Genomic DNA, 27,500 nt, shown 5'->3' on the forward strand with positions numbered 1-27,500 from the left:
CTTTAACTTCAATGGACTCTAAGTAATATGTCTTTATCAAATGAAAGATCCCAATAAAACAAATGCAGAAAAATATTAATCAAAGAATCAAAAGATGGAAAATGACAGCTGGGTCTAGTCCTGTGTTCTGAGTCCCAGGCTGTTCTAGCTGGTTCTGATTGTCCTTTGCTCTGACCCCCAGACACTAGTTGGCTCTAAGGGTCTTGTGTTCTGACCCCAAGACTTAAACTAACTGGTTTTATCTTTCATTTGAATGCTAATTATTGAATATGAATTATATGTTGTATTTGATCAGAGTTACTTTCAAGTGTTTAGAAAAATGTTTTGCTAAATTGACCAAACCCCATGATTCTGTTACTCGTCCGACATTAGTTTTGGAATATTTGGTTTTCAAGCTAGCTGTCAGGATTGTAACTGTTACAACATGTGTTGTTATGGTAGTTTAGAGTGGAAAAAGCAAGTGGTTCAGTTTACCCCCTTGATTTTTTTGGTCCGTCTCAGTTCACCCCGAAGCTGGGGTAAAGTGAGACACATGACAACTTTTTTTGAAACAATCATATTTTCACTGCCGTTCGTCCTGAATACATTCTGATAACGTACATTGCTAGGAAACATCCTGAATTAATGGGAAATGACTGATAAATCATTTTAGCTCGCTAAGAGGAGAGCAAATGTAAAAAGTGTCTCACATTACCCCGTTCTCCCCTACTTATGGATATTATAATTCATTTCTACCAAGTCTGCTATGAAAAAAATCCCTACTGACTGCAGGTTTAAATGTTCAAAAGGCTCAAAGTTGTAGTTTTATTTTTGGAGAGAAGGATGTTTTCAAACAGCTCTGAGTTTGAAAAAAAATAAAGATTTTTCTCTAAAATTATAGTCACACATTAACAAGAAAAAACCTCAAACTTACCCAAATGACAACGTTACTTCCCTGGTGAGACCACTGTTTGTTTGTTATTCTCCATTGTTACTCTGTTGTTACTTGTAATGTGAAGCAGCTTACACCAATATTATAAATCAAACCAGCCCTGCGTTCCAATACCCATACTTCCCTACTATTTAGTATGCCAGGAGAAGATTTAGGATGTCCCAATACATGCATGTCAAATGATGTATGTAAAAAAAAACAGGATGTCCTAATACATCCAATTACATTTTTTGTATGCAAACCTGCATGCTTTAGTATGTAGTGTAGTAAAAAGAAAAAGTATGTGATTTGGAACGCAGGGCTAGAATTATTTATTCTATGGTGTAAATTCACACGTGGTCTGTTTTCCAGCCTCTTCTTATGCTGTATGTCCTAATACATCCAATTACATTTTGTAGTATTCAAACCTGCATGCTTTAGTACGTAGTAGAGTATGAAGAAAAAGTATGCGATTCGGAACGCAGGGTAGTTAAATGTTTAAAAGGTTCTAGGTTCTAGAGCAGGGATGTCAAACTCATTTTCACAATGAGAATAACACTAAGGGCCAGACGTGTAGTTTACTGAAATTACTTATTTTTAATGCAACATGTAAAAACAACATATCTATGATTATATTGTATACAACCTGCGTACAGGGGCGTAGGCTTGGTTTTGTTTAGACATTTTGAGCGTCAAACACTTCATTTCTTAAGATTTGTATCCACCAATCTGTTGCCTTTTCTGCATCAACAATTATAAAGGAATATAATGCAATAGGGCTCTCAGGCATTCTGGATTGTTCTCTCCACATTCACCAAAGGTATGAGGCATGATCTGATCTATTTCCAGATGATAGTAAAGTGTTAAACACACAGTATCTCTCTCATAAAGCCGCTCCTCTTCCTGGAATGAAGCAGAGTTCAACAAACCCTCCCTCTAGTCCAAGCTCTGAAAAACAGCCCGCTGCACTCTGTACACATTTCCTTTTTCCCTCCCCTTTAGATCTACAGTTTTGAATATGGGTGTAACCAGAGTGTGGGGAAGTGCAGGCCCCATTCACTGCACACACACTTGTTGTTCAGACCAGAGCTCAGACTAGTTTCGGTTATAGTGAAAGAAAACTCAGTCACTCGCTGACACAGAGAGTTGAAATGGCGCAGAAAGGACCTCAGCTCGACCGGGAAACTTTCTCTTGTTCTATTTGTCTGGATCTACTGAAGGATCCGGTGACTATTCCCTGTGGACACAGCTACTGCATGGACTGTATCAACGACTTCTGGGATCAAAAGGATCAAAAGAAAATCTACAGCTGCCCTCAGTGTAGGCAGGCCTTCGATCCGAGGCCTGCCCTGGTGAAAAACACCATGTTAGCAGTTTTAGTGAAGAAGACTGGACTCCAAGCTGCTCCTGCTGATCTCTGCTATGATGGACCTGAAGATGTGGCCTGTGACGTCTGCACTGGGAGAAAACTGAAAGCCCTCAAGTCCTGTCTGGTGTGTCTGGTCTCTTACTGTGAGAAACACCTCCAGCTTCATTACAACGTGGCTCAATTAAAGAAACACAAGCTGGTGGAGCCCTCCAAGAAGCTCCAGGAGAAAATCTGCTCCAGTCACGATGAGGTGATGAAGATTTTCTGCCGCACTGATCAGCAGTCTATCTGTTATCTGTGTTTAATGGATGAACACAAAGGCCACGACACAGTGTCAGCTGCAGCAGAACGGACTGAGAGGCAGAAAGATCTCGAGGTGAGTCGACAGAACATCCAGGGGAGAATCCAGGACAGAGAGAAAGATGTGAAGCTGCTTCAACAGGAGGTGAAGGCTATCAATGGCTCTGCTGATAAAGCAGTGGAGCACAGTGAGAAGACCTTCGCCGAGATGATCCGTCTCATCCAGAAAAGAAGCTCTGATGTGAAGCAGCAGGTCAGAGCAAAGCAGGAAACTGAATTGAGTCGAGTCAAAGATCTTCAGGAGAAGCTGGAGCAGGAGATTGCTGAGCTGAAGAGGAAAGACGCTGAGCTGAAGACGCTCTCACACACAGAGGATCACAACCAGTTTCTACACGACTACCCCTCACTGTCAGCACTCAGTGAATCTACATCCAGCATCGACATCCGTCCTCTGAGATACTTTGAGGACGTGACAGCAGCTGTGTCAGAAGCCAGAGATAAACTACAGGACGTCCTGAGAGAGACATGGACAAACATCTCACTGACTGACAGGGATGTTTTACTGCCTCAACCAGAGCCCAAGGCCAGAGCCGACTTCTTAAGATATTCACATGACATCACACTGGATCCAAACACAGCATACACAGAGCTGTTATTATCTGAGGGGAACAGAAAGGCTACAGGAATGGACCAACAACAGTCTTATTCTAATCATCCAGACAGATTCACTGACTGGTTTCAGGTCTTGAGTGCAGAGAGTCTGACTGGACGTCGTTACTTGGAGGTGGAGTGGAGAGGGAGAGAGGTTGATGTAGCAGTCGCATACAAGAATATCAGCAGAGCAGGAGAGACGCATGAATCTAGATTTGGAGGAAATGATAAATCCTGGGCGATAGGTTGTTCTCAAAACGGTTTTTCATTTTGGTTCAACAATGTCCAAACTCCCGTCTCAGGTCCTCAGTCCTCCAGAATAGGAGTGTACCTGGATCACAGTGCAGGTGTTCTGTCCTTCTACAGCGTCTCTGAAACCATGACTCTCCTACACAGAGTGCAGACCACATTCACTCAGCCGCTCTATGCTGGAATGTGTTTATATGATTATGGGGATAATGCTGAGTTCTGTAAACTCAAATAGACAGATCCAGGGGAGGCAATGGTTATGTAGTGGTTAGAGTCCCCCCCCGCCCCCCAAAAAAGTATCTTTAAGAAGTGATTTAAGGGACAGTGGGTTAAACTCTGTTTTAATTCTTGTTTCGTCTTTGTGTTTGTTTCTGAGAAATTTGTTGTTGTATTTCTGAGATCAGCTGTCAATCAAACATTATGACTTTATATATGAAGTTAAACATCATAGATTTCTTCTCATTTGTTTTTCTGTCAAATGTTTCCTGTGTGTGTTTAGCCACTAGAGGTTATCAATGCTCTGGATGAATTTAGTTTCACTGATATGGCATAATCTCTGCATGAATGTTTACGTTTAAGTTTTAGAAGTGAGGACATTTTGGCTGGGTCTCACTTTGGGACAGGCCTTCAAAGCGCTGTTTCAGGGTTATCACTAGGTTTTAGGGTTCAGGTATGAATTAGGTGTATGTTAGGGTTATTGTAAGGGTTGGGGTTAGGGTAAGGCACATCTTGTTATTGTAATGCTTACATAAGGGGCTTGGAAATGCATCATGCCAAGGAAAGTCCTCACAGGTATAGCCATAATTATGTGTGTATCTGTGACACCAATAAACTGTATCAGAGCAGAATAGGAGAGCAGTGCTATATTGACACAAATCTTGTTAATGTAATCTTGTACATGAATTTCCTCAAATTATATTTTTCTCATGTAATAAGTCTTCATTTGAAATGATTCTTGTGTGAGGTGAAGACACAGGAGTCTAGATGTTTGTACATGACTGAGAGCCAAATAATAAACTGTCAAACTCTACAGCATGAGTCTGAGTTTTATGACAACAAATTAAAGAAAGATTCATAACATGACTATTGGAACATGTAATAGAGGTTAAATATTTATAAAGTAATTTCTCAGTCAATTGTACTTTTTGTGAAGAGAAGGACATATTCTAAGAAGGGGTTTCCAACTTTCCTCCTAAAAGCTGAAGTGACAAACGCAAAAAATAAATAAAACAATGGATATATATTTTTTTTAAAACAACATTTTATAATACCTAAATTGATACAAGGGCCGGATCAAAGATTGAAACGGGACGGATTTGACCCGCAGGCCTTGAGTTTGACACATGTGATGTAAACTCAAGTGACCTTTGAGTCAATGTGAGGTTTCTCTTATCTTTTTAGAACAGTTTATTATCAAGTATTTATTGCCTGTAGTTTGGTTGTTGCGTCTTCACAGAAAATGTTACCTCAAAGTTTCAAGCAATTTTTATTTCCTCCAAGCAAAACAATCTCTGCGCTTCGAACGTATTGTGTATTGTGGCAAAACTGCTTATCTAAATGTTCTTCTAATAACCTGTACTGTTACCAGTAATCATTGTTATTAAAGTGTACTGTAACAGCAGACCACATGACATGTTAAGCTGAGTGTTGGATAAAGCCAGAGAGAGGCATGCTGTTTTGGTAGACTAGAGAAAATTAGATAAGATAAGATTAGACAACTTTATTGATTCCAAGAAGGGCAATGAATTTGCAGTTTACCACATCCAAGATTACACCAACAGCATCCAAAAAATCTGAAATGGGTGGAAGGTCCGCTGTGAGCCTATTGAGGTGGGCTGCCGGGGATTTCCAGGCCAGTCCCTACACCGAGCACTCAGACGCCTCGGTATTAGACAGTTTCAGGAGAGGAAATCCACCATGGACATTAGTGAATCTGTCGAGATAGGGGTTGAGGGGGTAGTGGTGGTTGTGGATCAAGAGTGGTGATCGATGGTGTATCTCGCCGCTTGGGACTGGTCACCTAGTTGAGGGCGTCTGATGATCTAAGCCCCGAAACACCCAATGACCCCGGGTTCATCAGTGAGTTTCTATAATTTCGTTGTACACTATAAAATGACAATAAAAGGATTCTGATTCTGAGGATGTGTCAAAGGCGCCCCGTCTACATGCAGTTGGTGTTTCTCATGACTAAAAAAAGGTGTCATAAGAATAATGGGTTTTAACTCTTGCTGTATCCAACACTCAAACATACCTTAAACATGTCATGCTGTCTGTTGTTTCAGTGCACTTTAATAACAATGATTACCAGGAACAGTACAGAATATTAGACTAACATTTAGATAAGGAGTTTTGCCACAATACAGCACAGTGGCCACACACTGTCCAGTCATGTACTAGCTTCACACGGCTCTTATTTAGTCTTTGCTGCAACTTTGCTGAAACCTTCCTACTGCAAGTTGTAGCCGTCAGATAACACACCCTGTCTCTCATGAAAAACAAATCTTTATGGAATGCAGCAAAGCCTGAAAACCTGTTGCCTCTCCCTCCTGATCTAAACCGCAGAGAGCTGCACCCTATCAAGCTACTGTTCTGTTCCCTCCCCTCCACACCCCTACAGGTGTGACGATGGGCGTTAACAACATTGAGTCATGTCCATAAACTGATGATCCTCATTCACTGCAGTCAGTTGGCAGAAACTGAAGGAGTAGGGATTTATTTTAATACGAAGCACAGAGATTGTTTTTGCTTATAAACTTCTTGACACTAAGGAGTTGAAATGGCGCAACAAGGAGTTCAGCTTGACCGGGAAACCATCTCTTGTTCAATCTGTCAGGATCTACTGAAGGATCCGGTGGCTATTAGCTGTGGACACAACTACTGCATGGACTGTATCAAAACCCACTGGGATAACGAGGATGAGAGGAAAATCTACAGCTGCCCTCAGTGTAGGAAGGTCTTTGATCCGAGGCCTGAGTTGGTGAAAAACACAATGTTAGCAGATTTAGTGGAGGAGCTGAAGAAGACTGGACTCCAAGCTGCTCCTGCTGATCACTGCTATGCTGGACCTGAAGATGTGGCCTGTGACATCTGCACTGGGAGAAAACTGAAAGCCATCAAGTCCTGTCTGGTGTGTATGGTCTCTTACTGTGAGAAACACCTCCAGCTTCATTACGACGTGGCTCAATTAAAGAAACACAAGCTGGTGGAGCCCTCCAAGAAGCTCCAGGAGAACATCTGCTCCAGTCACGATAAGGTGATGAAGATTTTCTGCCGCACTGATCAGCAGTCTATCTGTTTTCTGTGTTTAATGGATGAACACAAAGGCCACGACACAGTGTCAGCTGCAGCAGAACGGACTGAGAGGCAGAAAGAGCTCGAGGTGAGTCGACAGAACATCCAGGGGAGAATCCAGGACAGAGAGAAAGATGTGAAGGTGCTTCAACAGGAGGTGGAGGCTATCAATGGCTCTGCTGATAAAGCAGTGGAGCACAGTGAGAAGACCTTCAACAAACTGATCCGTCTCATCAGGAAAAGAAGCTCTGATGTGAAGCAGCAGGTCAGAGCAAAGCAGGAAACTGAAGTGAGTCGAGTCAAAGATCTTCAGGAGAAGCTGGAGCAGGAGATCGCTGAGCTGAAGAGGAGAGACGCTGAGCTGAAGACCCTCTCACACACAGAGGATCACCACCAGTTTCTACACGACTACCCCTCACTGTCAGCACTCTGTGAATCTACATCCAGCATCGACATCCGTCCTCTGAGATACTTTGAGGACGTGACAGCGGCTGTGTCAGAAGCCAGAGAGAAACTACAGGACGTCCTGAGAAGGACATGGACAAACATCTCACTGATAAAGACTGACGAGGATGTTTTACTGTCTCAACCACAACCAGAGCCCAAGACCAGAGCTGGATTCTTACGATATTCAAAAGAAGTAACTCTGGATCCAAACACAGCACACAGAGGTCTGTTATTATCTGAGGGGAACAGAAAGGCTACAGGAACGAGACCACAGTCTTATTCTAGACATCCAGACAGATTCAATAACTGGTGTCAGGTCTTGAGTGCAGAGAGTCTGACTGGACGTTGTTACTTGGAGGTGGAGTGGAGAGGGAGAGGAGTTGATGTGGCGGTCGCATACAAGAGTATCAGCAGAGCAGAGATGACAAATGAATGTAGATTTGGACTCAATGATAAATCCTGGGCGTTAGGTTGTTCTCAAAACAGTTTTAAATTTTGGTTCAACAATGTTGAAACTTCCGTCTCAGGTCCTCAGTCCTCCAGAATAGGAGTGGACCTGGATCACAGTGCAGGTGTTCTGTCCTTCTACAGCGTCTCTGAAACCATGACTCTCCTCCACAGAGTCCAGACCACATTCACTCAGCCGCTCTATGCTGGAGTAAGGCTTTATAATTTTGGAGCCACTGCTGAGTTCTGTAAACTCGAATAGACACAAGTCTTTAAAGTAGTTACGAGGAACCGTCCAATAATTCTGAAAGTGTCATATTGCCTCTGATGATCTTTGCTGGAATTTGGTTATATGATTATTGGGACAAAGCTGAGTTATTTAAACTCAAATAGACAGGTACCAGGGGGGCTCAGTCCAATAGAGGCTCAGTCCTCGTCACAGCAGACCCAGCCCGGGTCGTTCTCTGCATGTCATCTCTTTCTCTACCCCATTTCAACTCTCTCTCTACACTGTAAATAACGGAGGGAAAATGCAAAAAAAGAAGTGATTTAAGGGACAGTGGGTTAAACTCTGCGTTTTAATTCTTGTTTTATCTTTGTGTTTGTTTCTGAGAAATTATTGTTGTTGTATTTCTGAGATCAGCTGTCAATAAAACATTATGACTTTATATATGAAGTTAAACATCATAGATTTCTTCTCATTTGTTTTTCTGTCAATTGTTTCCTGTGTGTGTTTAGCCACTAGAGGTTATCAATGCTCTGGATGACTTTAGTGTAACTGATATGGCATAATCTCTGCATGAATGTTTACGTTTTAGAATTGAGGATATTTTGCCCGGGTCTCACTTTGGGACAGGCCTACAAAGGGCTGTTTTAGGGGTTAACACTAGGTTTTAAGGTTCAGGTATGAATTAGGTGTATGTTAAAGTTTTGTGTAAGGGTTCACACTCACGCTCATGTTAAAAGTCAAATGAAATGTTCTGTGAAAAAAGGAAAAATAAATAGAAGTAAACGAACACAAAGACTTTGTGATTGATTGAAGAATGGAGACGTGCGAGTCCAACAAGTGAAGTGGAAGGTTGTAAACACAAGTTTAGAACTGGCCACAACACCATGTGTCATATATCTGTAGCTGAACTACCTGTCTGTCTGTCTGTCTGTCTGTCTGTCTGTCTGTCTGTCTGTCTGTCTGTCCGTCTGTCCTTTATCTGTAGCTGACGTTAAAGGTTCAGTAAGCGGAATGGTTCTTTTAGCTAACTTCCTGTCAGTGACTGCAGTTAGCAGTCCCCTCGCTCGTCCCTACGTCACCACATTAATGCACTGCGGTCTTCAAGCAGCGAGTTATCTAGCATCATCTCAGATCCATAAGTGTGATAAAACATGATAAAAACCATCAAAACAGACATTGGGAAGGATTTTTACCTGCTCCGCAATTGTAGGAGCATAGACATTCACCCATCTGTCGCTGGGAGATCGGCTTTATAAAACGCGCACACTATATAAGTGATCACTGTATGAATAAAGAGCGATTTAACACATATATTAAAATAAATAAACCGCGTACTTCACCTTTAACTCATGTATCATGCTCCGTCCCTTCCCAGGATTTATTTATTTATTTATTTGATCGTATTCGGTTCAATGCAACAACAAAACAAATTATTCAGTAAGTAAAAAAAGAAATTGTAAAACACTGCTGATTAATGTCTGATTACCTGTGAAGGAGTGGTGCGACTGTGGCTCAGGTGGTTAAGCGGGTTGGCCAACGATCCACGGGTTGGCGGTTCAATCCCTGCCCGGCCACTTGTGTCATGGTCGTTGTGTCCCTGGGCAAGACACTTCACCCACCTTGCCTCGTGTGAATGTGTATGACTGCTGTATGTTTGAGGTATTGGTCGGAGGGGCCGATGGCGCTGAATGGCAGCCTCGCTTCTGTCAGTCTGCCCCAGGGCAGCTGTGGCTACTATGGTAGTTTACCACCACCGGTATGACTGTGTGTGAATGAATGGAACCTGGAACCCTGTAAAGCGCTTTGAGTGCCTTAAAAAGCGCTTTATAAATCCTATCAATTATTATTATTATTATAAGGAAATAATAAAAATCATAATTGAAAAAATAATAATAACCTGTCTGTCTGTCTGTCTGTCCGTCTGTCTCTCTGTCTGTCTGTCCGTTAACTCATAATGTGTCCTGTCTGTATGTCTCTTCCCCAGGCCAGCTGAACTACCTGTCTGTCTGTCTGTATGTCTCTCCCTCTCTCCCCCAGGCCAGCTGAACTGTCTGTCTGTCTGTCTGCCTGTCTGCCTGTCTGCCTGTCTCTCATATATAATGTGTCCTCTCTGTCCTCTCTGTCCCCCCAGGCCAGCTGAACTATCTTGGCTCCAGTCACCAGCTGTGGCATCTGCTGCTGGTTCTGATGTTCTACTGGTGGCACCAGTCCTCCTGTTTCATCATGGAGTACAGACACTCAGAGCCCTGTCCAAACGCACCACTACACGCATAGGTAGGTGTGTGTCTGTGTGTGTGTGTGTGTGTGTGTGTGTGTGTGTGTGTGTGTGTGTGTGTGTCTGTGTCTGTCTGTCTGTCTGTCTGTCTGTGTGTGTGTGTGTGTGTGTGTGTGTCTGTCTGTGTGTGTGTGTGTGTCTGTGTGGGGCTGTCTGTGTGAGTGTGTGTGTGTGTTTGTGTGTGTGTGTGTGTGTCTTTGTGAGTGTGTCTCTGTGTGTGTGTGTGTGTATGTGTCTGTCTGTCTGTCTGTCTGTGTGTGCGTGTGTCTGTGTGTGTCTTTGTGTATGTGTATGTCTGTCTGTCTGTCTGTCTTTGTGTGTGTGTGTGTGTGTGTCTGTCTTTGTGTGTCTGTCTGTCTGTCTGTCTTTGTGTGTGTGTGTGTGTGTCTGTCTGCCTGTCTGTCTGTCTGTCTGTCTGTGTGTGATAGTTAATTAATCAAATCTTTCACTGTTCATCTCCGTTTAGGTCGGTGAATGTCATCCCTCCACGGACAAGTTCTCACCTGCAAGTTTTCGTGGTTCCAGTGACTGTCTGTAAACCACAGTCAGACATGTGACTTCCACGATATGAGGTGACACTGGTCCACTGAGTCTATGTTAAGACTATAGCCACACATACCCGGGTATTATACAGCTCTGGAAGAAATTAAGAGACCACTCCAAATGTTCAGTGTCTCTCGTTTTACTATTTATAGGCATATGTTTGAGTAGAATGAACATGTTTGGTTTTATAATATAAACTACTGACAACATTTCTGCCAAATTCCAATACATTGTTTTGTCATTAAGAGCTTTTTTTTAAAAGTAATGTAGAGATGAAGATTGAAGAACAATCCAGACAGGTCTCTTGATATTTTCCGGAGCTGTATATTTTATAACCAGTTATATTTGTTTTTTTCTCTACATGCAAACATCACAACTAACTTAAACCGGAGCTTTTTGAAAACATTCGGCCAAACTTTGAGATTTTGGAAAACTCAGTACTGTTTGTGTTTTTTGTTTTAAATATCCGTGTAGGTGTAGAGATGGCCGAAAACGAAACAGGAACTCTTGAGGGAGTGAATTGAAACATCAAAATCTCAACCCACAAAATGTACAGAATTCGAAAGCAATTTAAAACAACTCTTAAAGGGGCACTGTGTAACATTTTAAGTAATGTATTAGCTAAAATCAATATCCTCATTCATAAATATGTCCTCATTGGTGTAAAATCACCTCTGCCATTAATCTGAATTATCCTCCTGAGCGGAGAATTACAAATATTAATATTACATTTTGTACATCGAGCGGGCAAGTCTTAAGGAGGCATCCATGTTTATGGAATGTCATCAGGTGCATTTTTTAGAATTTAGAATTGTTCTTGTCCTTGAAGGCCACTGTAGCTTCTGTTATTATTCAAAAGGGGTGGGGCTACCCAGGGAGCGTTGCATTCTAGAACTTTGTAGAACTTTCTTGATGATGTCATATTACACACTGCACCTTTAAAAGTATCTTTCGTACCAGATTTAGCCACAAAAAAAATTTCAGATCATGGAGGTTGCCGAGTTTAGTCGAGTAGCTTTTTCTGTAAGTGCCTGTAGATGACACATCATGTAGCTCTTGTTAAATTAAATGAACTCGTGTAAAGTTTTGCACCTAGAATTCACACATGTTCAATGTATTCGTAATAGGTTTATACGCCAGTATTTCCTCTGTCTGAGGCCTTCCCACCCCCACAAAAAAATCTGTTAGATATATACAGCTCCGGAAAAAATTTAAGAGACCACTCCAAATGTTCAGTGTCTCTCGTTTTACTATTTAAAGGCATATGTTTGAGTAGAATGAACATTTTGGTTTTATACTATAAACTACTGACAACATTTCTACCAAATTCCAATACATTTTGTGTCATTAAGAGCATTTTTCAATAAGTAATGTAGAAATTAAGATTTAAGAAAAATCCAGACTGGTCTCTTAATTTTTTTCCGCGGCTGTAGATTGATTCAATGATTATGCTTTGCTGCCTATAGAAAGTGATCAAGTTAAAATGACCTTAAAAGGGGAATTGTAATGTCACCACCCTGCACTGTTGTGAGTTAACAAATCAGTTTTAACAGTGTTGAATTCTGCTGAGCCCAATATAAATCAAATATATATCTTATTTTTTATGAATCGGAGGTACTTATGAAAACAAGCCCAAGTCCAAGTATCAGTCAATGTTAAAGGTGCTACGAGGAACTTTTAAATATTTCTAAAACGGTCTAATTTTTCCTCTGATGATTATAAATTACATGCAACAGCAACACGAGACCATCAGTGCAAAGAATGCTATTTGTATATAGTTTTTCTTAACGCCTTTGTCATGGGTATACGCTCACCCAGGAACAACAGTTGGCGTAGTAAAAACACTACCGCTTTTAGTCCAAAGGGGGCACTAGAATAAACACAAACTGAAAGTTCCTCGGAGCACCTTTTAAAGGGAGTAAAAAAACCAAAGACTCCAAATTTTTATCTCCATCAGTTTCTAGTTTCTTCAACATTTAGGTTTTTTAATTTTGTCATTTTTGGTGTTTCTGTCTAAACTGCCTAGCAACAGGTGACGTTAGTCCGAAAATGTATTTACTCTTAAAGACAGGTTTGTACAAAAAAAATTCTTAGGAAGAGACTTGTGTGTGAGTTAAAGCTGGGGTATATGATTTCTGATTGGTCAAAGTTAACATGAGCTGTACACTTTGACCAATCAGAGCGAGGCTACGATTCTCTGTTCTTATTGGCTGTTGGGACTGTCCATTCACTTTGGCACGACTTTGTTGGTGTAGAGCGTGTCAGGGAGGGACCATAGGGGAGGGACCAAAGAGAACAAGTGGAGCGGTTGAGGTATTTGGATTCAAATCTCTATCCCAACTGCCATTTTCTCCCCAAATCCTCCACCCCAGCTTTAAATGTGTTCTCATATTTGTTGGGCTGCACAAAAAATGCTAAACTGACACTGACAAGTTGAGTTCTCTAAAAAAAAAAATGTCAAAATCTGTGGTTATCTACAAGTCTACAAGCTTAAACCGTTGTGTTATTATCAGTTCTTATGTATTATTCTTCAGTCTTAAAGTTGTTAAAATGGAGAGTGGTGTTGAGTGTAATGGAGCAGCTCTGCCTCTAAGGGGTGCTAACGAGGCTTCTACTCAAACTGTGTCCCAATTCTAAACTAAAGTGTACTGAAGTACTACAGCTCTGGAAAAAAATGGAGACCACTCCAAATGTTCACTGTCTCTCGTTTTACTATTTAAAGGCATATGTTTGAGTAGAATGAACATTTTGGATTTATAATATAAACTACTGACAACATTTCTACCAAATTCCAATACATTTTTTGTCATTAAAGAGCATTTTCATTAAGTAATCTAGAGATGAAGATTTAAGAAAAATCCAGACTGGTCTCTTAATTTTTTTCAGAGCTGTATGTACTATATGTAACACTAAACGTTAAAAATGCCGACTGGGAAGTATGGAAAATATTTTCTACTCATATCAGTGTGTAAGGTTTAGCCTTAACCTATATACATCTCTACCAAATTCCCCCCAAAAAATATTGCCATTAAAAGCATTTTCAATAAGTAATGTAGAGATGAAGATTTAAGAAAAATCCAGACTGGTCTCTTTAATTTTTTACCGGAGCTGTATATTCATATAAAACATGATACAAACTGAGCAGTGATTGAGAACAGCTTTTGCCAGATTTAAATCACAATTTCTTAATACGTCCTATGTTGTACTTTCTTGTCTTAGTAAAATAAACCATAAACATCACATTTTATCTACTTTTATTTATTTTTTTAACAGGAAACACTCTCCGTTTAAAGTACTGTGTACGTAACTGACAAATCACAACTAGTTTGAGAATTGGGACACAGTTTTAGAAATTTTTAGATACATTTTTGTTTTGTTTTCGAAAACTGCTTTTTCTGTCTGAGGATATTCTACTATCTGTAAACTCTCCCATTAGTTTTCCTTCAGCGTATTTAGGGTGATGTGCAATGTCAAAGATCAACTGTTATTTTCATGTGTTGTCAAGGCTTCAAGAAGTCATCTTAACTCTATTGCTCAAAACTTAAAGGTGCACTGTGTAGTTTCAGAGGAGGGGGATTTGTTTACATTCACAGAGCCTGCAGTTAGTTTACTAAATATATTCTATCTACATGTCATTCTTAGTATTGAATAATTCTATCATCATAAATCAAAACTAAATTATTTTTAGGAACCTGGAACCAAACGTTAAGACTAGAATATGTTTGTAAACCAAACTGTGGGCCCTGCTGCTGTAAACAACAACAACAGTGAAACAGTAACTTTTCAGGAAGCTTTCTAACTTCAAACAGTGTTCCAGGGATCACATTTCCCCTGTGAGGAAAATTTGTTTATTCAGTTATGAGAATATAACCTTAGAAAACGTTCACTTCTCTGACACACCCAAAGTTACGCAGTGCACCTTTAACACATTTTTTTTTTTAAATTCTCTCAAATGTTAGTTTTTCTTTTTTAGAATGAGCTGTGTGATATATTTAATGTTTTTAAGTTTTAAAACCGAGACGAAGGATCTCGTGTGGTGTTATGATTTCAGTTTATTTGTTATTCTGTATTTAAATTATTATCATGCATTATGAACGTGCTCAGAACTGACTGTAAAAGTTTTGCTTAAACATTGTTGTCTTTGATAAAACGCTAAGGTGTGTGTGTGTGTGTGTGTGTGTGTGTGTGCGTGTGCGTGTGTGTGTGCGCATGCGTGTCTGTGTGTGCGTGCGTGCGTCCGCGTGCGTGTGCGTGCCAGTCAATTCTCATTTTGTAGCAACGGAACATTTTGTATTTTCGACTTTTCATACCTGAGCAATCAACACTGCTGAACTTGACTCCTGTAATAATAATAAAAATGGACAATGTACCTTTAAGAAAGAAATAACTGCTTTGTTTTGTTTTGAATTCCACCTCAAGTTGCACTGAGATGACTGTTTTATTGCATCAAACAACAGAGTAGCATGAGAAGTACAATATGCAATTTATATTTACCATTGTTGTGGTTGAGGGGGCTTAACAAAAAAGACAATGAAACAGATGCAAAGTTGTTTGGTAACACTTAACAATAAGGGTACAGTGATGAACTGTTAGTTGATGCCTAATAAGCATTAATTACGCGTATAATATATATATATATGATTAATGAACATATCTTTAATTAATGCTTAACCAAGTAAATAAGTACTTGCTTTGAAAGCTTTACGATTATCGTGTGACTTTTTTGCGATTTTTCGAATTAAGCATCAACTAACTGTTGTGCTTAATTAATTCTTAACGTAGCATAAGTTAGCTTAGCTTAATTAATGCTTAAGTTAACCAAATATTGACTAAATGTTAATAGCTAAGCATTAACAGTTAGTAAATGAATGTACCCGTGTTGTAAAATGTTACCAACCGTTGTTTCAGATGATTCCAATGGTGAAAACATAGCAACATATTTAGGCGTAGATCAAAAAAAAATCTGCCGATGGTTGTGTGAGTGAATGAGGTGCTTTAAGGCCTGTCAAAGTGGAGCACACACACAGAGAACTAGTTCACGTCCAAATGACCTGATTTCATGTCACACAGAACATTTCTCTTAATGGTTTTTTCCCTTTTTATGAATGCGCCAATTAATGAACACTCAAGCAGAAAGATCCGTGTTAACTTAAAGGTGCTACGAGGAACTTTTAAATATTTCTGAAACAGTCTAATTTGTTCCTCTGATGATCATAAATCACATGTAACAGCAAACGAGACCATCAGTGCAAAGAATGCTGTTTTTATACTGTTTTTCTTAATGCCTTTGTCATGGGTATACGCTCACCCAGGAACTACAGCTGGCGTAGTAAAAACACTACCGCTTTTAGTCCAAAGGGGGCGCTAGAATGAACACACACTGAAAGTTCCTCGGAGCACCTTTAAATAATAAAGTTATATATTGTTGTTGACAAATCCCAAGAAAAGACCAAAACAAACGTATTGTATTGTTTTCATTTCACAGCCTGATATACATAACGCCATCATTGACCAGAAACTATTGAATATTTTACTTTTTCTACTCTCTCTCTTGAGTCAGATATGTTAAAGGTGAAGTAAGTGGGGGCGCCCTTAGCTCAGTTGGTAGGGCGTCCCCTTCATGGGCCTCGGCCAGCAGCGGACTCGGGTTCGATTCCAGCCCACGGTCGTTCTCTACATGTCACTCCCCTCTCTGCCCCATTTCAACCCTGTCTCTACACTACCAATAAAGCATGAAAAATGCCAAAAAAATATCTTAAAAAAAAAAAAAAAAAAGGTGAAGTAAGTAAGCGGAATGGTCAGTTTAGCTAACTTCCTCTCTGTGACTGCAGTTAGCAGTCTCTCTTCTGATTGGTTATCAGTAGTGGGATCCCAGAAAAGATTACATGCAGAGCGGGTGACTGAGAGATCGGCTTTATGAAATGCGCACATTATGTAAGTGATCACTGTATGAATAAAGAGCGATTTAACACTTATATTAACATAAATAAACCGCTTACTTCACCTTTAAAGACAAAACTGGTCAGCTGAACTGGTTGGTTTTGGGCTTTGCTTAAGGATTTGATTGACAATACCACAATATAAAAAAATACCTCCAACCTAATCCTTTAAACCGATGGTACAATTCTTCCTAATTCATAACTTATTCTAATGTTAGACTTAGGAGTAGATTTAGGAGTAAGAACATTTGCTGAGAACATTTGCAATAAAGTTTGCCAGTTTTTTTTTATTGTAAGAGTCCCAAGTTCTTAAAACACAAACCTAGACTATAGTGGTTTAGAGTGGTTGTTTAATTTCTTCCTTATTTCTAAACAGAATGAGTTGAGTTGAATCATAATAAAAAAACTGAAAAAGAGTTAACAGTAATTGAGAGTTACCCACTAGACCAAAAATAAAACGGTTAATTGACAGTTAACTTAAAACCTGACCCAAAACCAGATTTTTTTTAAGGAAGTACAATAAACTTAAATCCCTTCTAGTATTTTCAAAAATGCAATGCGACAAAACATCACAACCACATTTTTAGCTGTGTGTAAAATACAAGACTACTGTGAAAGTATGCATAGAGAAAAACACGTAGTAAGGACATTAAAACAAAGTGGTTTAGGTAAAAACTCCCCAGCAATACCACAGACATTGAAAAAAAAAAGGCCAACGCACGGGCCGATTGTGCCGAATTCTTTTCGACGTTACAGTGCAGCAAGGCAGGGCCCAGCTCGGGTAGTAAGGCTTTTGTGGTGCTAAAAAAAAAACATATCGGTTGATAGATACAGCTCTGGAAAAAATTAAGAGACCACTCCAAATGATCAGTGTCTCTCGTTTTACCATTTAAAGGCATATGTTTGGGTAGAATGAACATTTTGGTTTTGTAATATAAACTACTGACAACATTTATACCAAATTCACAATAAAAAATATTGTCATTTAGAGCATGTTCAATTAAGAAATGTAGAGATGAAGATTGAAGAAAAATCCAGACTGGTCTCTTTATTTTTTTCCGGAGCTGTATTGGTTGAGAGATCAGAAGGCAAGACCATAAAATGCTTCAAGCGGTCAAAGCACAGTACAATTTTCGAGTGGGATTTTTTCTCCATTTTCCATAACGTCTTTTTTTCAAAGCGTTAATTTGCAGCATTCAAAGGCTTGATAATGGACAAGTATAAGCTTAAAAAGACATGTGGCAACATCCCACGCACTCCACAGGGTTTTAGAATTTTTCGTTATTGAAACAAAGATGTATTAAAATTCTTTCTTCTTTTAAAAAAAAACAAGTAGCATTATTAGGACATTGTTATTAGCTTGTCGTTTTCATGATTTGTTGAGGGTGTTCCCAAGCCCCGAAAAAAAGACAAGAAAACGTTTTATAGATGCAAGAAAAAGTCATTGTTTGGAGGGGAAAGGTGCCGCTCCGAAGGGGTCGAGATCGAACGGTTGAGAGGGTGACGATGGTGGCTGCCGTGGAGGGTTAGAGTTAGAGTTAGGGTTGGGGTTATCGTGGTCGACCATTTCCGTGAAGGGAACCGCCCCAAAATCATCCATGGATTTGCTTTCTGCAAGTGCCCCGTGCAGGGAAGCCAACCAGGCCTTTCCATTGTGTGTGCCCATGTCGCTCTTGCTTTCCCCGAACCCTTGATACTGGCCGTGTGGTTTACCGTCCGGGGGTTGAAACGGTTTCGCCCCAAACGGATCCAAAATGGTGTCCTCTACGGGCACAGTTGCACTTTTCTCTTTCTCTTCCGACATCGTTATATCCACGACGCTGATGTTCTCCTTGGAGTCGGACGTACTCAGGAATTCGTTGCTGCTTTGCGAATCTCTGCGGCCGACTTTCTTGTGTCTGCGGACCCTCTCTGGGGTGCGGTACGTTGGTTTGTTACCCTTACGAACTCCCGTGGGTGTCCCGTGGTGGCGTTTTCCAATGCTACCCCCCGCTGTTGCCTCCTGCTTGGTTTTTCTCTGGCGCGACGACAATTTCTGTAAACTACGCTGCTTGAGCCTCTGTTGCTGCGGGCTGGCGTCTTCGAACGGCGCCCGAAATATGTCTTCTGCGCTTCTAGACGTAGTCGGAGGGGTATCGGTTGGACCCGGTTGGAAGGGAGAAAAGCCGAAAATATCGATACTTTCGGGGGAAACCGGCGGCGTTTGTCCCGTGGCCGCCTCACTACCGCTACCGCTCTTGCCCGACTTGGAGAGGTTTCTGTTGAACGGCGCTTTGGTAAAAACGTCAAATTCGTCAGCGGGTCGAACCCCCACCACCCCCTCGACTTGCCGGAAAGGCGCTTGGGCGAAAACGATATCCGAATTTTGTGTAGGCGGTCCGACTGGCGACACCCCTCCTACGAATGGAACTGCCCCGAAAACATCTACCGAATCGAACGCATCTACTGAATCAAAAACATTCTCGACATCTAGTCCTTGTTGGGTAGGTCTCGTTTTGCTTGGCGATTCGGGAGGGGTGATCAAAGTCATACCAGATTCTTCTAGAGGACTTTCCATGGCGACTTTGGCGGCTTTTTTGGAGCGGTTTTTCACCCTAGATGGGTTGTAGTCGGAATCGGAGCTGTGTTTGTCATAATCGTCATCTATTTCGTCCTCAGAGTCCATCAGTAACGGCCTTTGTCCCAATATCTCCGGTTCATCTGTGTCCTCTCCGTGTTCGCTGTTCAATCCTTCCTCGTACTCCGGCTCCTCTTCCTCGCTGCTTTTAGGAGACGGAGGGTCAGATTCGAAGTCGCTCTCGGAGTCCTCACCTAGAATCATAAAAATAATAATAGATTTTATTCGTAGGCGCCTTCCTACACACCCAAGGGACACCGTACAAAACATAAATCAAATCAAATCAAATCAGTTTTATTTGTATAGCCCAAAATCACAAATACATTTGCCTCAGTGGGCTTTACATTTCATACAGTATGATACAATATGACACCCTGCCCTTACACCCTTAGCTCGGCTGAGAAAAAACTCCCAGTAGAAAACCCTTTACCGGGATTTTAAAAAATTTAAGAAATCTCAGGGAGAGTCGACAGAGTAAGGGATCCCTCTCCCAGGACGGACATACTGCCATAGATGTCATAAGTAGAGAAAATCACCAAGGAATTTGATCATTGACCAGGTGATTACATGGTAATACTAAAGTAAAGTGTGAATAGTGTGGATGCAGGAAGACTTGCAAGAGCACAACAAATGTAAAGGTGCTACGACAAACTTTTAAATATTTCTGAAACCGTGATGACTGTTTGAGACCTCATAAATTACATGTAACAGCAAACGAGACCATCAGTGCAAAGAATGCTATTTGTATATAGTGTTTCTTTGTGTCTTTGTCATGGGTATACGCTCACCCAGGAACTACAGCTGGCGTAGTAAAAACACAAGGGGTTGCCAAGAATTAACAAACTGAAAGTTACTCGGAGCACCTTTAATAAAAGAAAAAATTATTTTAAAAAGTGCATTTGAGGTCACTTGTTAAAAATGTGTTTGGGGCGCTCCGGTGGCGTAGTGGATAGAGCGCGTACAATATTGGCTCCGGTCTTCGTTGCAGTGGTCGCAGGTTCAAATCCGACCCGTGGACCTTTACTGCAGGTCATCCCCCCCCCCCCTCTCTCTCTGTCTCCCCATTTCAACTCTGTACTATCTAATAAATAAATTATCTTGAAAAAATATAATAGTTTACCTGTTCGGCTGTGGCTCTTTCTGCTCTGTTTGGGCTCCTTGGGCTCTACTGCCTCCAGTGGTAGTAAAGTGTCTGTGGGGATAGAGACCAAGGCAGGAACACTGACTAGCTCCTCGTTGGTTTGATCAGGTGTTACCACAGTGCTGCCTGTAAACACAAGACACAAGGCAAGGCAAGTTTATTTCTATAGCACAATTCAGACACAAGGCCATTCAAAGTGCTTTACAGGGGCATGAAATACATCAAGATTAAAGGGGCACTGTGTAATATGACATCATCAAGAAAGTTCTACAAAGTTCTAGAATGCAACGCTCCCTGGGTAACCCCAACCCTTTTGAATAATAACAGAAGCTACAGTGGCCTTCAAGGACAAGAACAATTCTAAATTTTAAACAATACACCTGATGACATTCCAACCAACATGGAAGCCTCCATAAGACTTGCCTGCTCAATGTACACAATGTAATATTAATATTTGTAATTCTCGGCTCAGGAGGATAATTCAGATTATTGGCAGAGGTGATTTTACACCAATGAGGACATATTTATGAATGAGGATATTGATTTTAGCTAATACATTACTTAAAATGTTACACAGTGCCCCTTTAAAATACATCAAGTATAGAATAGACATTAGAAAAGTGAATAAAAAAATATGAATAGAAGTAAAACATTTAAATTAAATTGCAGGTTAAAATGGAAACAGAAAAGTCTTCAGATTTGATTTAAAGGAGCTGAGAGTTGCAGCAGACCTCAAGTTTTTCTGGGAGTCTGTTCCAGATATTTGAAGCATAAAAACTAAAAGCTGCTTCTCCTCGTTTAGTCCGATGCAAGAGACAAAGGTTAGGTCACCTTTTATGCAAAATTCAGTTGTTTCATGTTTTTTTAACATTGGAGGTGTCAGTGATCTGGAGAACGCTTGTTGTCAAAATCAGTGAATATCTCCTCATGATCCGCTACCTGTCTGTCTGTAGTGTGTGTGTGCTGAAATAAATTGGTTTAATTACATAGCCTAGGCTCTGTAAACTGGTATGTAGACAAAGGGCAAGGGGGCCCACCGTAGCTACTAGCTACAACATGTCCGTTCACATTTTGAACCTGAAAATTAGCATAATATGTGACCTTTAAAGATGATAACAGGTGTGTGTGTGTGTGTGTGTGTGTGTGTGTGTGTGTGTGTGTGTGTGTGTGTGTGTGTGTGTGTGTGTGTGTGTGTGTGTTCTTAGTGCTTGCCGTTAGTGACTTGTTAGTCTCCCTGTGTTTTAATATCCTCTTGAATGTGCATTTGGAGTTCTAACCTAACCTCAGCCCCTTGGAGATATTTTAAATTGTGACGTTTGAAATATCAAGATGAGTGACAGACAGAAGGAGAGAGTCTGAGCGCCAGAAGTTTTTATTTACTTGGCAAAACAACTCGTTGCAAATCTGACCCTCTGTAATACGAGGCATTACTGAAATCCTGCTGAAATTTACTTGGCATTAGTTTCAAAGTACACACACACACACACACACACACACACACACACGCACACATATTAGTTTCAAAGTACACAAATACAAACACGCACACACACACACGCACACATATTAGTTTCAAAGTACACAAATACAAACACGCACACACACACACGCACACACACACACACACACGCATTAGTTTGAAAGTACACAAATACAAACACGCGCACACACACACACACACACACACACACATGCATTAGTTTGAAAGTACACAAATACACACACACACGCATACACACAAACACACACACACATGCATTAGCTTGAAAGTACACACGCACACACACACACACACACACACACACACACACACACACACAGACGTACACACATTAGTTTGAAAGTACACAAATACAAACACGACCGCACGCACGCGCACACACACACACACACACACACACACAGACACACACACATGCATTAGTTTGAAAGTACACAAATACACACACACACACACGCACTAGTCTGAAAGTACACAAATACAAATCTCCAGAACAGTTTGTTTAGTATTGAAGCAGAAGGAGGCAGTGAAGGAGGAATCACTCAAAAGTCAATATGGTGGAAAAGCTGCTCAGAATTCACTGCTTTGACCCGACAGGCTTAAAGACAGACAGACGAAATGAGACGCACGCCTTCTCCAGACTTACATTTAGAAGTTGAATTTAAATCTCTTTGCTGGAAAGATTGAAGCTGCCGAGACACATACTGTATGTAATGCTTAAAGATAATGTGAAGCGTTGTCATGCAATTGCTACTTCTAAGACTATACAGTACAATCAGCACTGCTCTTGAAACAGATAGACAGACACAGACAGACACACACACACACACACACACACACACACACACACGTACACGCATTAGTTTGAAAGTACACAAATACCAACACACACACAGACAGACACACACACACACACACACACACACACACAGACAGACAGACAGACACACAGACACACATACACGCATTAGTTTGAAAGTACACAAATACAAACACACGCGCGCACAGACACAGATAGACAGACACACACAGAGAGACAGACAGACACACACACACACACACACACACACACAGAGAGACAGACAGACACACACACACACACACAGACAGACACAGACACACACACACAGACACAGACAGACACACACAGAGAGACAAACAGACACACACACACACACACACACACACACAGACAGACACACACACACACAGAGACAGACAGACACACACACACACACACACACACACACAGTTGACCAGTTTATTTACTTATAATGCTTTGTATTTTACCGTCACTTGCCTTTTTTTGTGTGTGTTTGTCAATTGTTACAGTTAACTTCTTAACAACACCATTTACATCGGTTATATTGATATTTACCATATTGTACCAATGCTTTTTTTTTAAATTTTTTTTTAACCTTTATTTATACAGGTAAATCCCATTGAGACCGAAGACTCTTTTTCAAGGGCGACCTGTTTTCCTTTCCCACGTTACCATTCACACACACATTCACACACCGATAGCAGGTTAACTATCGAACATTCACACGAGGCAAGGTGGGTGAAGTGTCTTGCCCAAGGACACAACAACCATGACACAGGTGGCAGGGCGGGGAATCGAACCTCCAACCCTTTGATCATCGGCCGACCCGCTCTACCACCTGAGCCACAGTCACCCCACACTGGGACTAATAAAGGATTATCTCATTTGCTGAGAACTGTCTGCATTGTATACATGTATGTCCATGATGACAATTTATAACTGAGCCCAATTAGCAAATGGAAGGGCTCCAATTATGTTTAAAATAAATAGTTCCAAACACAACGAGCCAATTTATTGTTCCCTATTAGAGGAACTCTGCACTAGCGAGCAGGAGAGAGAGAGAGAGAGAGAGAGCGAGAGAGAGATGGAGGGAGAGAGAGAGAGAGAGAGAGATGGAGGGAGAGAGAGAGAGAGAGAGAGAGAGAGGAGAGAGAGAGAGAGAGAGACCCCCTGCTGTGGACACAAAAGTGGAAACGTCTTCTAAACTGGCAGTACGTGAGGACACATTCGCCAAAAAAGCTTTGCTGTCGATTTATGAAACAAGGCATGGCAGAGGTGTGTGTGTGTGTGTGTGTGTGTGTGTGTGTGTGTGTGTGTGTGTGTGTGTGTGAGAGTGTGTGTGTGTGTGTGTTTTGTTCAACAAGCATTCTCCAGAATCACTGACTGCATCTTTAAGTCCCCTTTCTGTGTTATCTTTTATGGTGTGTGTGCTTTTTATAAGCATCAATGAAGATGAAGATGGGCGGCAGTGGCGAAGTGGGTAGGGAGATCGCCTCTGGAGTGCAGGGTCGGAGGTTCGATCCCCCGTCTCCCCGCCACATGTCGAAGTGTCCCTGAGCAAGACACTGAACCCCAAATTGCTCCCGATGGTTCAGAGAGCGCCTTGCATGGCAGCTTCTACCATCGGTGTATGAGTGTGTGTATGAATGGGTGAATGTGGTAAGATATGTAAAGCGCTTTGGGGCTGAGAAAATCGGCTAGAAAAGCGCTATATAAGTCAAGTCCATTTATGAGTTGCACACTGAATCTTGTTGACAATGAAATTAAAAGGAGATTCTATTATTTTCTATAAGAGATTGGAAGATATTCTATTCTATAATCATATAATCATCTGCCGTACTATCTGAACCGAAACATCTTTTATCATTGGTGAAGACGACAGACGGACAGATTTGTTTTGTCGATGTTCTTTTGGGCGAAAGCTGAAGGATTATACGCTCCCTCTGAGCTCTACTGAGCTACACACACACACACACGCATTAACACACACACGCTCTCTCACACACACACACACACACTCTCTCTCTCTCTCACACACATTAAAAGACGCACACATACACTCTCTCTCACACACACACACATTAATACACACCCACACACACATTAACACACACACGCTCTCTCACACACACACACACACATTAAAAGACGCACACACACAATCTCTCACACACACACATTAATACACACTAAAACACAAACACACACGCACGCACACATTAAAACACAAACACACAGACACACACACATTAAAACACACGCACACACACTAAAACACACACATTAATACAAACCTACACACACATTAAAAAACATGCACACACTAAAACACACACACACACATATACACACACACAAACACACACATTAATACATACCCACACGCACATTAAAACACACACACACATAAAAACACACACATACTCACTCAATCACTCACACACACACACACACACACACACACACACGCACACACACTCCTACAGATAGAGATAAGTGGGTAAAACACGCATGTGATTGTTCTCTTGTTCGACGGAAGATAGAAATCTGTTAGGAGAAATGTCCAGGAGCTTAGAAGAGACGTTTCCCTCACGCACCGTCGACCACCGAACACAGATTGATTTGATGATGAAGCCGATGTTTACAAGCCCGGGGGACTTTAAGGTAAAAAGGTTATCATGGAAAACAAATTACTATTTTAGTTCTCTGCTGTTTTCTCTGCTCGTTATATGTTACCCCTGTGATTGTGTTTAATGTGTATGCTCGTCCTCACTGTACATGAGGGGAAACAGTGTCAGTGAAAAAAAATTCAAAATAAAATCCCTTTTATGTTTTCCAAATATATATATATATATATTGGACATTTTATAGACTATATACGAAATATAAATATTGTATGCATACAAATAGGGTAATATAAAAAAAAAACTTCTTTTTCGAGCATTGCCTACCTGTGAGTATAATATTCCATTTCTATCAGGTCTGTTCTCAGAAAACTTAACACACTGCCCCATTAATACATTATTGAACATTAAAGGTGCAGTGTGTAATATGACATCATCAAGAAAGTTCTACAAAGTTCTAGAATGCAACGCTCCCTGGGTAACCCCAACCCTTTCGAATAATAACAGAAGCTACAGTGGCCTTCAAGGACAAGAACAATTCTACATTTTAAACAATGCACCTGATGACATTCCAACTATGACACTTTCAAGATGGCAGCACTAGGCCTTGGTCCAAAATATGCAGAAATATGGACATATACGAGACCCTTTCTAAGGGAAAAAATAATAGTTTTCAGCTATTATGCACTAAATTAAATGTACTTATGGATATTATAATTACTTTCTACAAAATCTGCTAGGAAATAAAACCCAAAATTCTACACACTGCAGGTTTAAAGGTGGAGTCATCGATTCTGGAGAACGCTTGTCGTCAAAAAAAATTTGTTAAAATCCGTGAATATCTCCTCATGATCCGCTACCTGTCTGTACCGGGTGTGCGCAGAAAAATAACCCAGTGGTAATACACAGCCTAGGCGCTGTAAACTTGCATGTAAACCAAGGGCATGTTAACAAAAGGGGGCCTCCATAGCAAGCAACATACCTGTTCACAGAGCCTAGGCTATGTATTAACATTGGATTTTTTTCCAGAGCTCACACACAGTACGAACAGGTAGCAGATCATGAGGAGATATTCACTGATTTTGACAACAAAAAAACAAACAAGCACTCTCAAGAATCACTGACTCCACCTTTAATATGCATTTTTTTTTACTTTCTGTATACAACATCTGTTTAATTTTGTTTGAATTTGATTGGACAACAGAAAAGCTCAAGCAAAAAGACAGCCATGTTTTACAACAGTCACATCTTGAACATGGTGTAGTGGTGGACAGATTCTAAAACTTTTTACCCAAATAACTTTATATATTAAATCGCTATTTAAAAAGAAACGACCAAAAAAGTGAATAAGGATTTTTGAATATTTTTTATTTTCTTATCAGTAACATTCTATAAAGGAATACATTCACACTCACAGTATGATACAGGAACTTTTTTAACATAGTCTGTGGCATAAACAAGATATGTATTAAAGCTGGGGGTATATGATTTCTGATTGGTCAAAGTTAACATGAGCTGTACGCTTTGACCAATCAGAGCGAGGCTCCGATTCTCTGTTCTTATTGGCTGTTGGGACTGTCCATTCACTTTGGCACCGACTTTGTTGGTGTAGAGCGTGCCAGGGAGGGACCATAGGGGAGGGACCAAAGAGAACAAGTGGAGCGGTTGAGGTATTTGGATTCAAATCTCTATCCCAACTGCCATTTTTCCCCCCAAATCCTAGTCCACCCCAGCTTTAAGACAACTTATCCAATCTAATAGGTTGTATTCTTAACGTAGGAGATGTACCAGGAGTTGCGGACTAAAATATTTCAACATTACTGATGAAAATGACTTAAGATATTGTATATAAGAAAAATTCCCCAAAATGTTAGTGATTTATTCGGGGGGTTTCTAGTGAGATCTATAGCTGACAAAATTCTTAAAAATAAAAGAAAACAAATAAACACAGAAAAAATTGTAGCAAATGTAAACAATGTATAACAACATATTTCACGTATTTTTTTTTTTTTGCGCACTTTATTTAAAAAAGAAAAATCAACAAAATAAAGTGCATGTAAAATGGCTCTGGTGAGGTCGTCCCTTTTTCAACTATTAATTGTTTTGGCTTTTGATGGTTTTTTTGCCTTTTTCAAAACTAAAAA

At 40.6% G+C, this 27,500-nt stretch overlaps 3 protein-coding genes across 4 annotated transcripts in view; 2 read left to right on the forward strand and 1 right to left on the reverse strand.

Moving 5' to 3' along the window:
* Window positions 1-15,073, forward strand: part of paqr3a (progestin and adipoQ receptor family member IIIa) — a 28,367-nt gene extending 13,294 nt beyond the window's left edge. Inside the window, exons 7-9 of one of the 2 annotated variants that reach the window (XR_013845315.1) lie at window positions 10,025-10,167; window positions 10,635-12,667; window positions 12,744-15,073. Coding sequence is in view for 1 of the 2 variants with exons in the window: in XM_080045797.1 (XP_079901923.1) it covers window positions 10,025-10,167 (143 nt within the window). In the remaining variant the exon portion in view is untranslated. Of the gene's footprint in view, window positions 1-10,024; window positions 10,168-10,634 lie in introns of both variants that reach the window. The other variant, XM_080045797.1, reaches the window with a different exon arrangement.
* Window positions 1,984-8,671, forward strand: LOC307265341 (uncharacterized protein). The gene is made up of 3 exons (XM_080047038.1): window positions 1,984-3,712; window positions 5,996-6,096; window positions 6,247-8,671. Exons 1-3 carry the CDS (start codon window positions 2,062-2,064, stop codon window positions 7,924-7,926), a joined length of 3,432 nt encoding a protein of 1,143 aa, XP_079903164.1. The 5' UTR covers window positions 1,984-2,061; the 3' UTR covers window positions 7,927-8,671.
* A 77-nt stretch (window positions 15,074-15,150) lies between the features above and the next one.
* Window positions 15,151-27,500, reverse strand: part of bmp2k (BMP2 inducible kinase) — a 73,286-nt gene continuing 60,936 nt past the window's right edge. The window contains exons 16-17 of the mRNA XM_080042948.1: window positions 20,388-20,530; window positions 15,151-19,461 (exon numbers count right to left, since the gene is read on the reverse strand). Of these exons, the coding sequence (XP_079899074.1) occupies window positions 18,092-19,461; window positions 20,388-20,530 (1,513 nt within the window). The 3' untranslated portion in view covers window positions 15,151-18,091. The remainder of the gene's footprint in view (window positions 19,462-20,387; window positions 20,531-27,500) is intronic.

Source organism: Ammodytes marinus (genome assembly GCF_949987685.1).
Source record: "Ammodytes marinus genome assembly, chromosome: 2".
Taxonomy (NCBI): domain Eukaryota; kingdom Metazoa; phylum Chordata; class Actinopteri; order Uranoscopiformes; family Ammodytidae; genus Ammodytes; species Ammodytes marinus.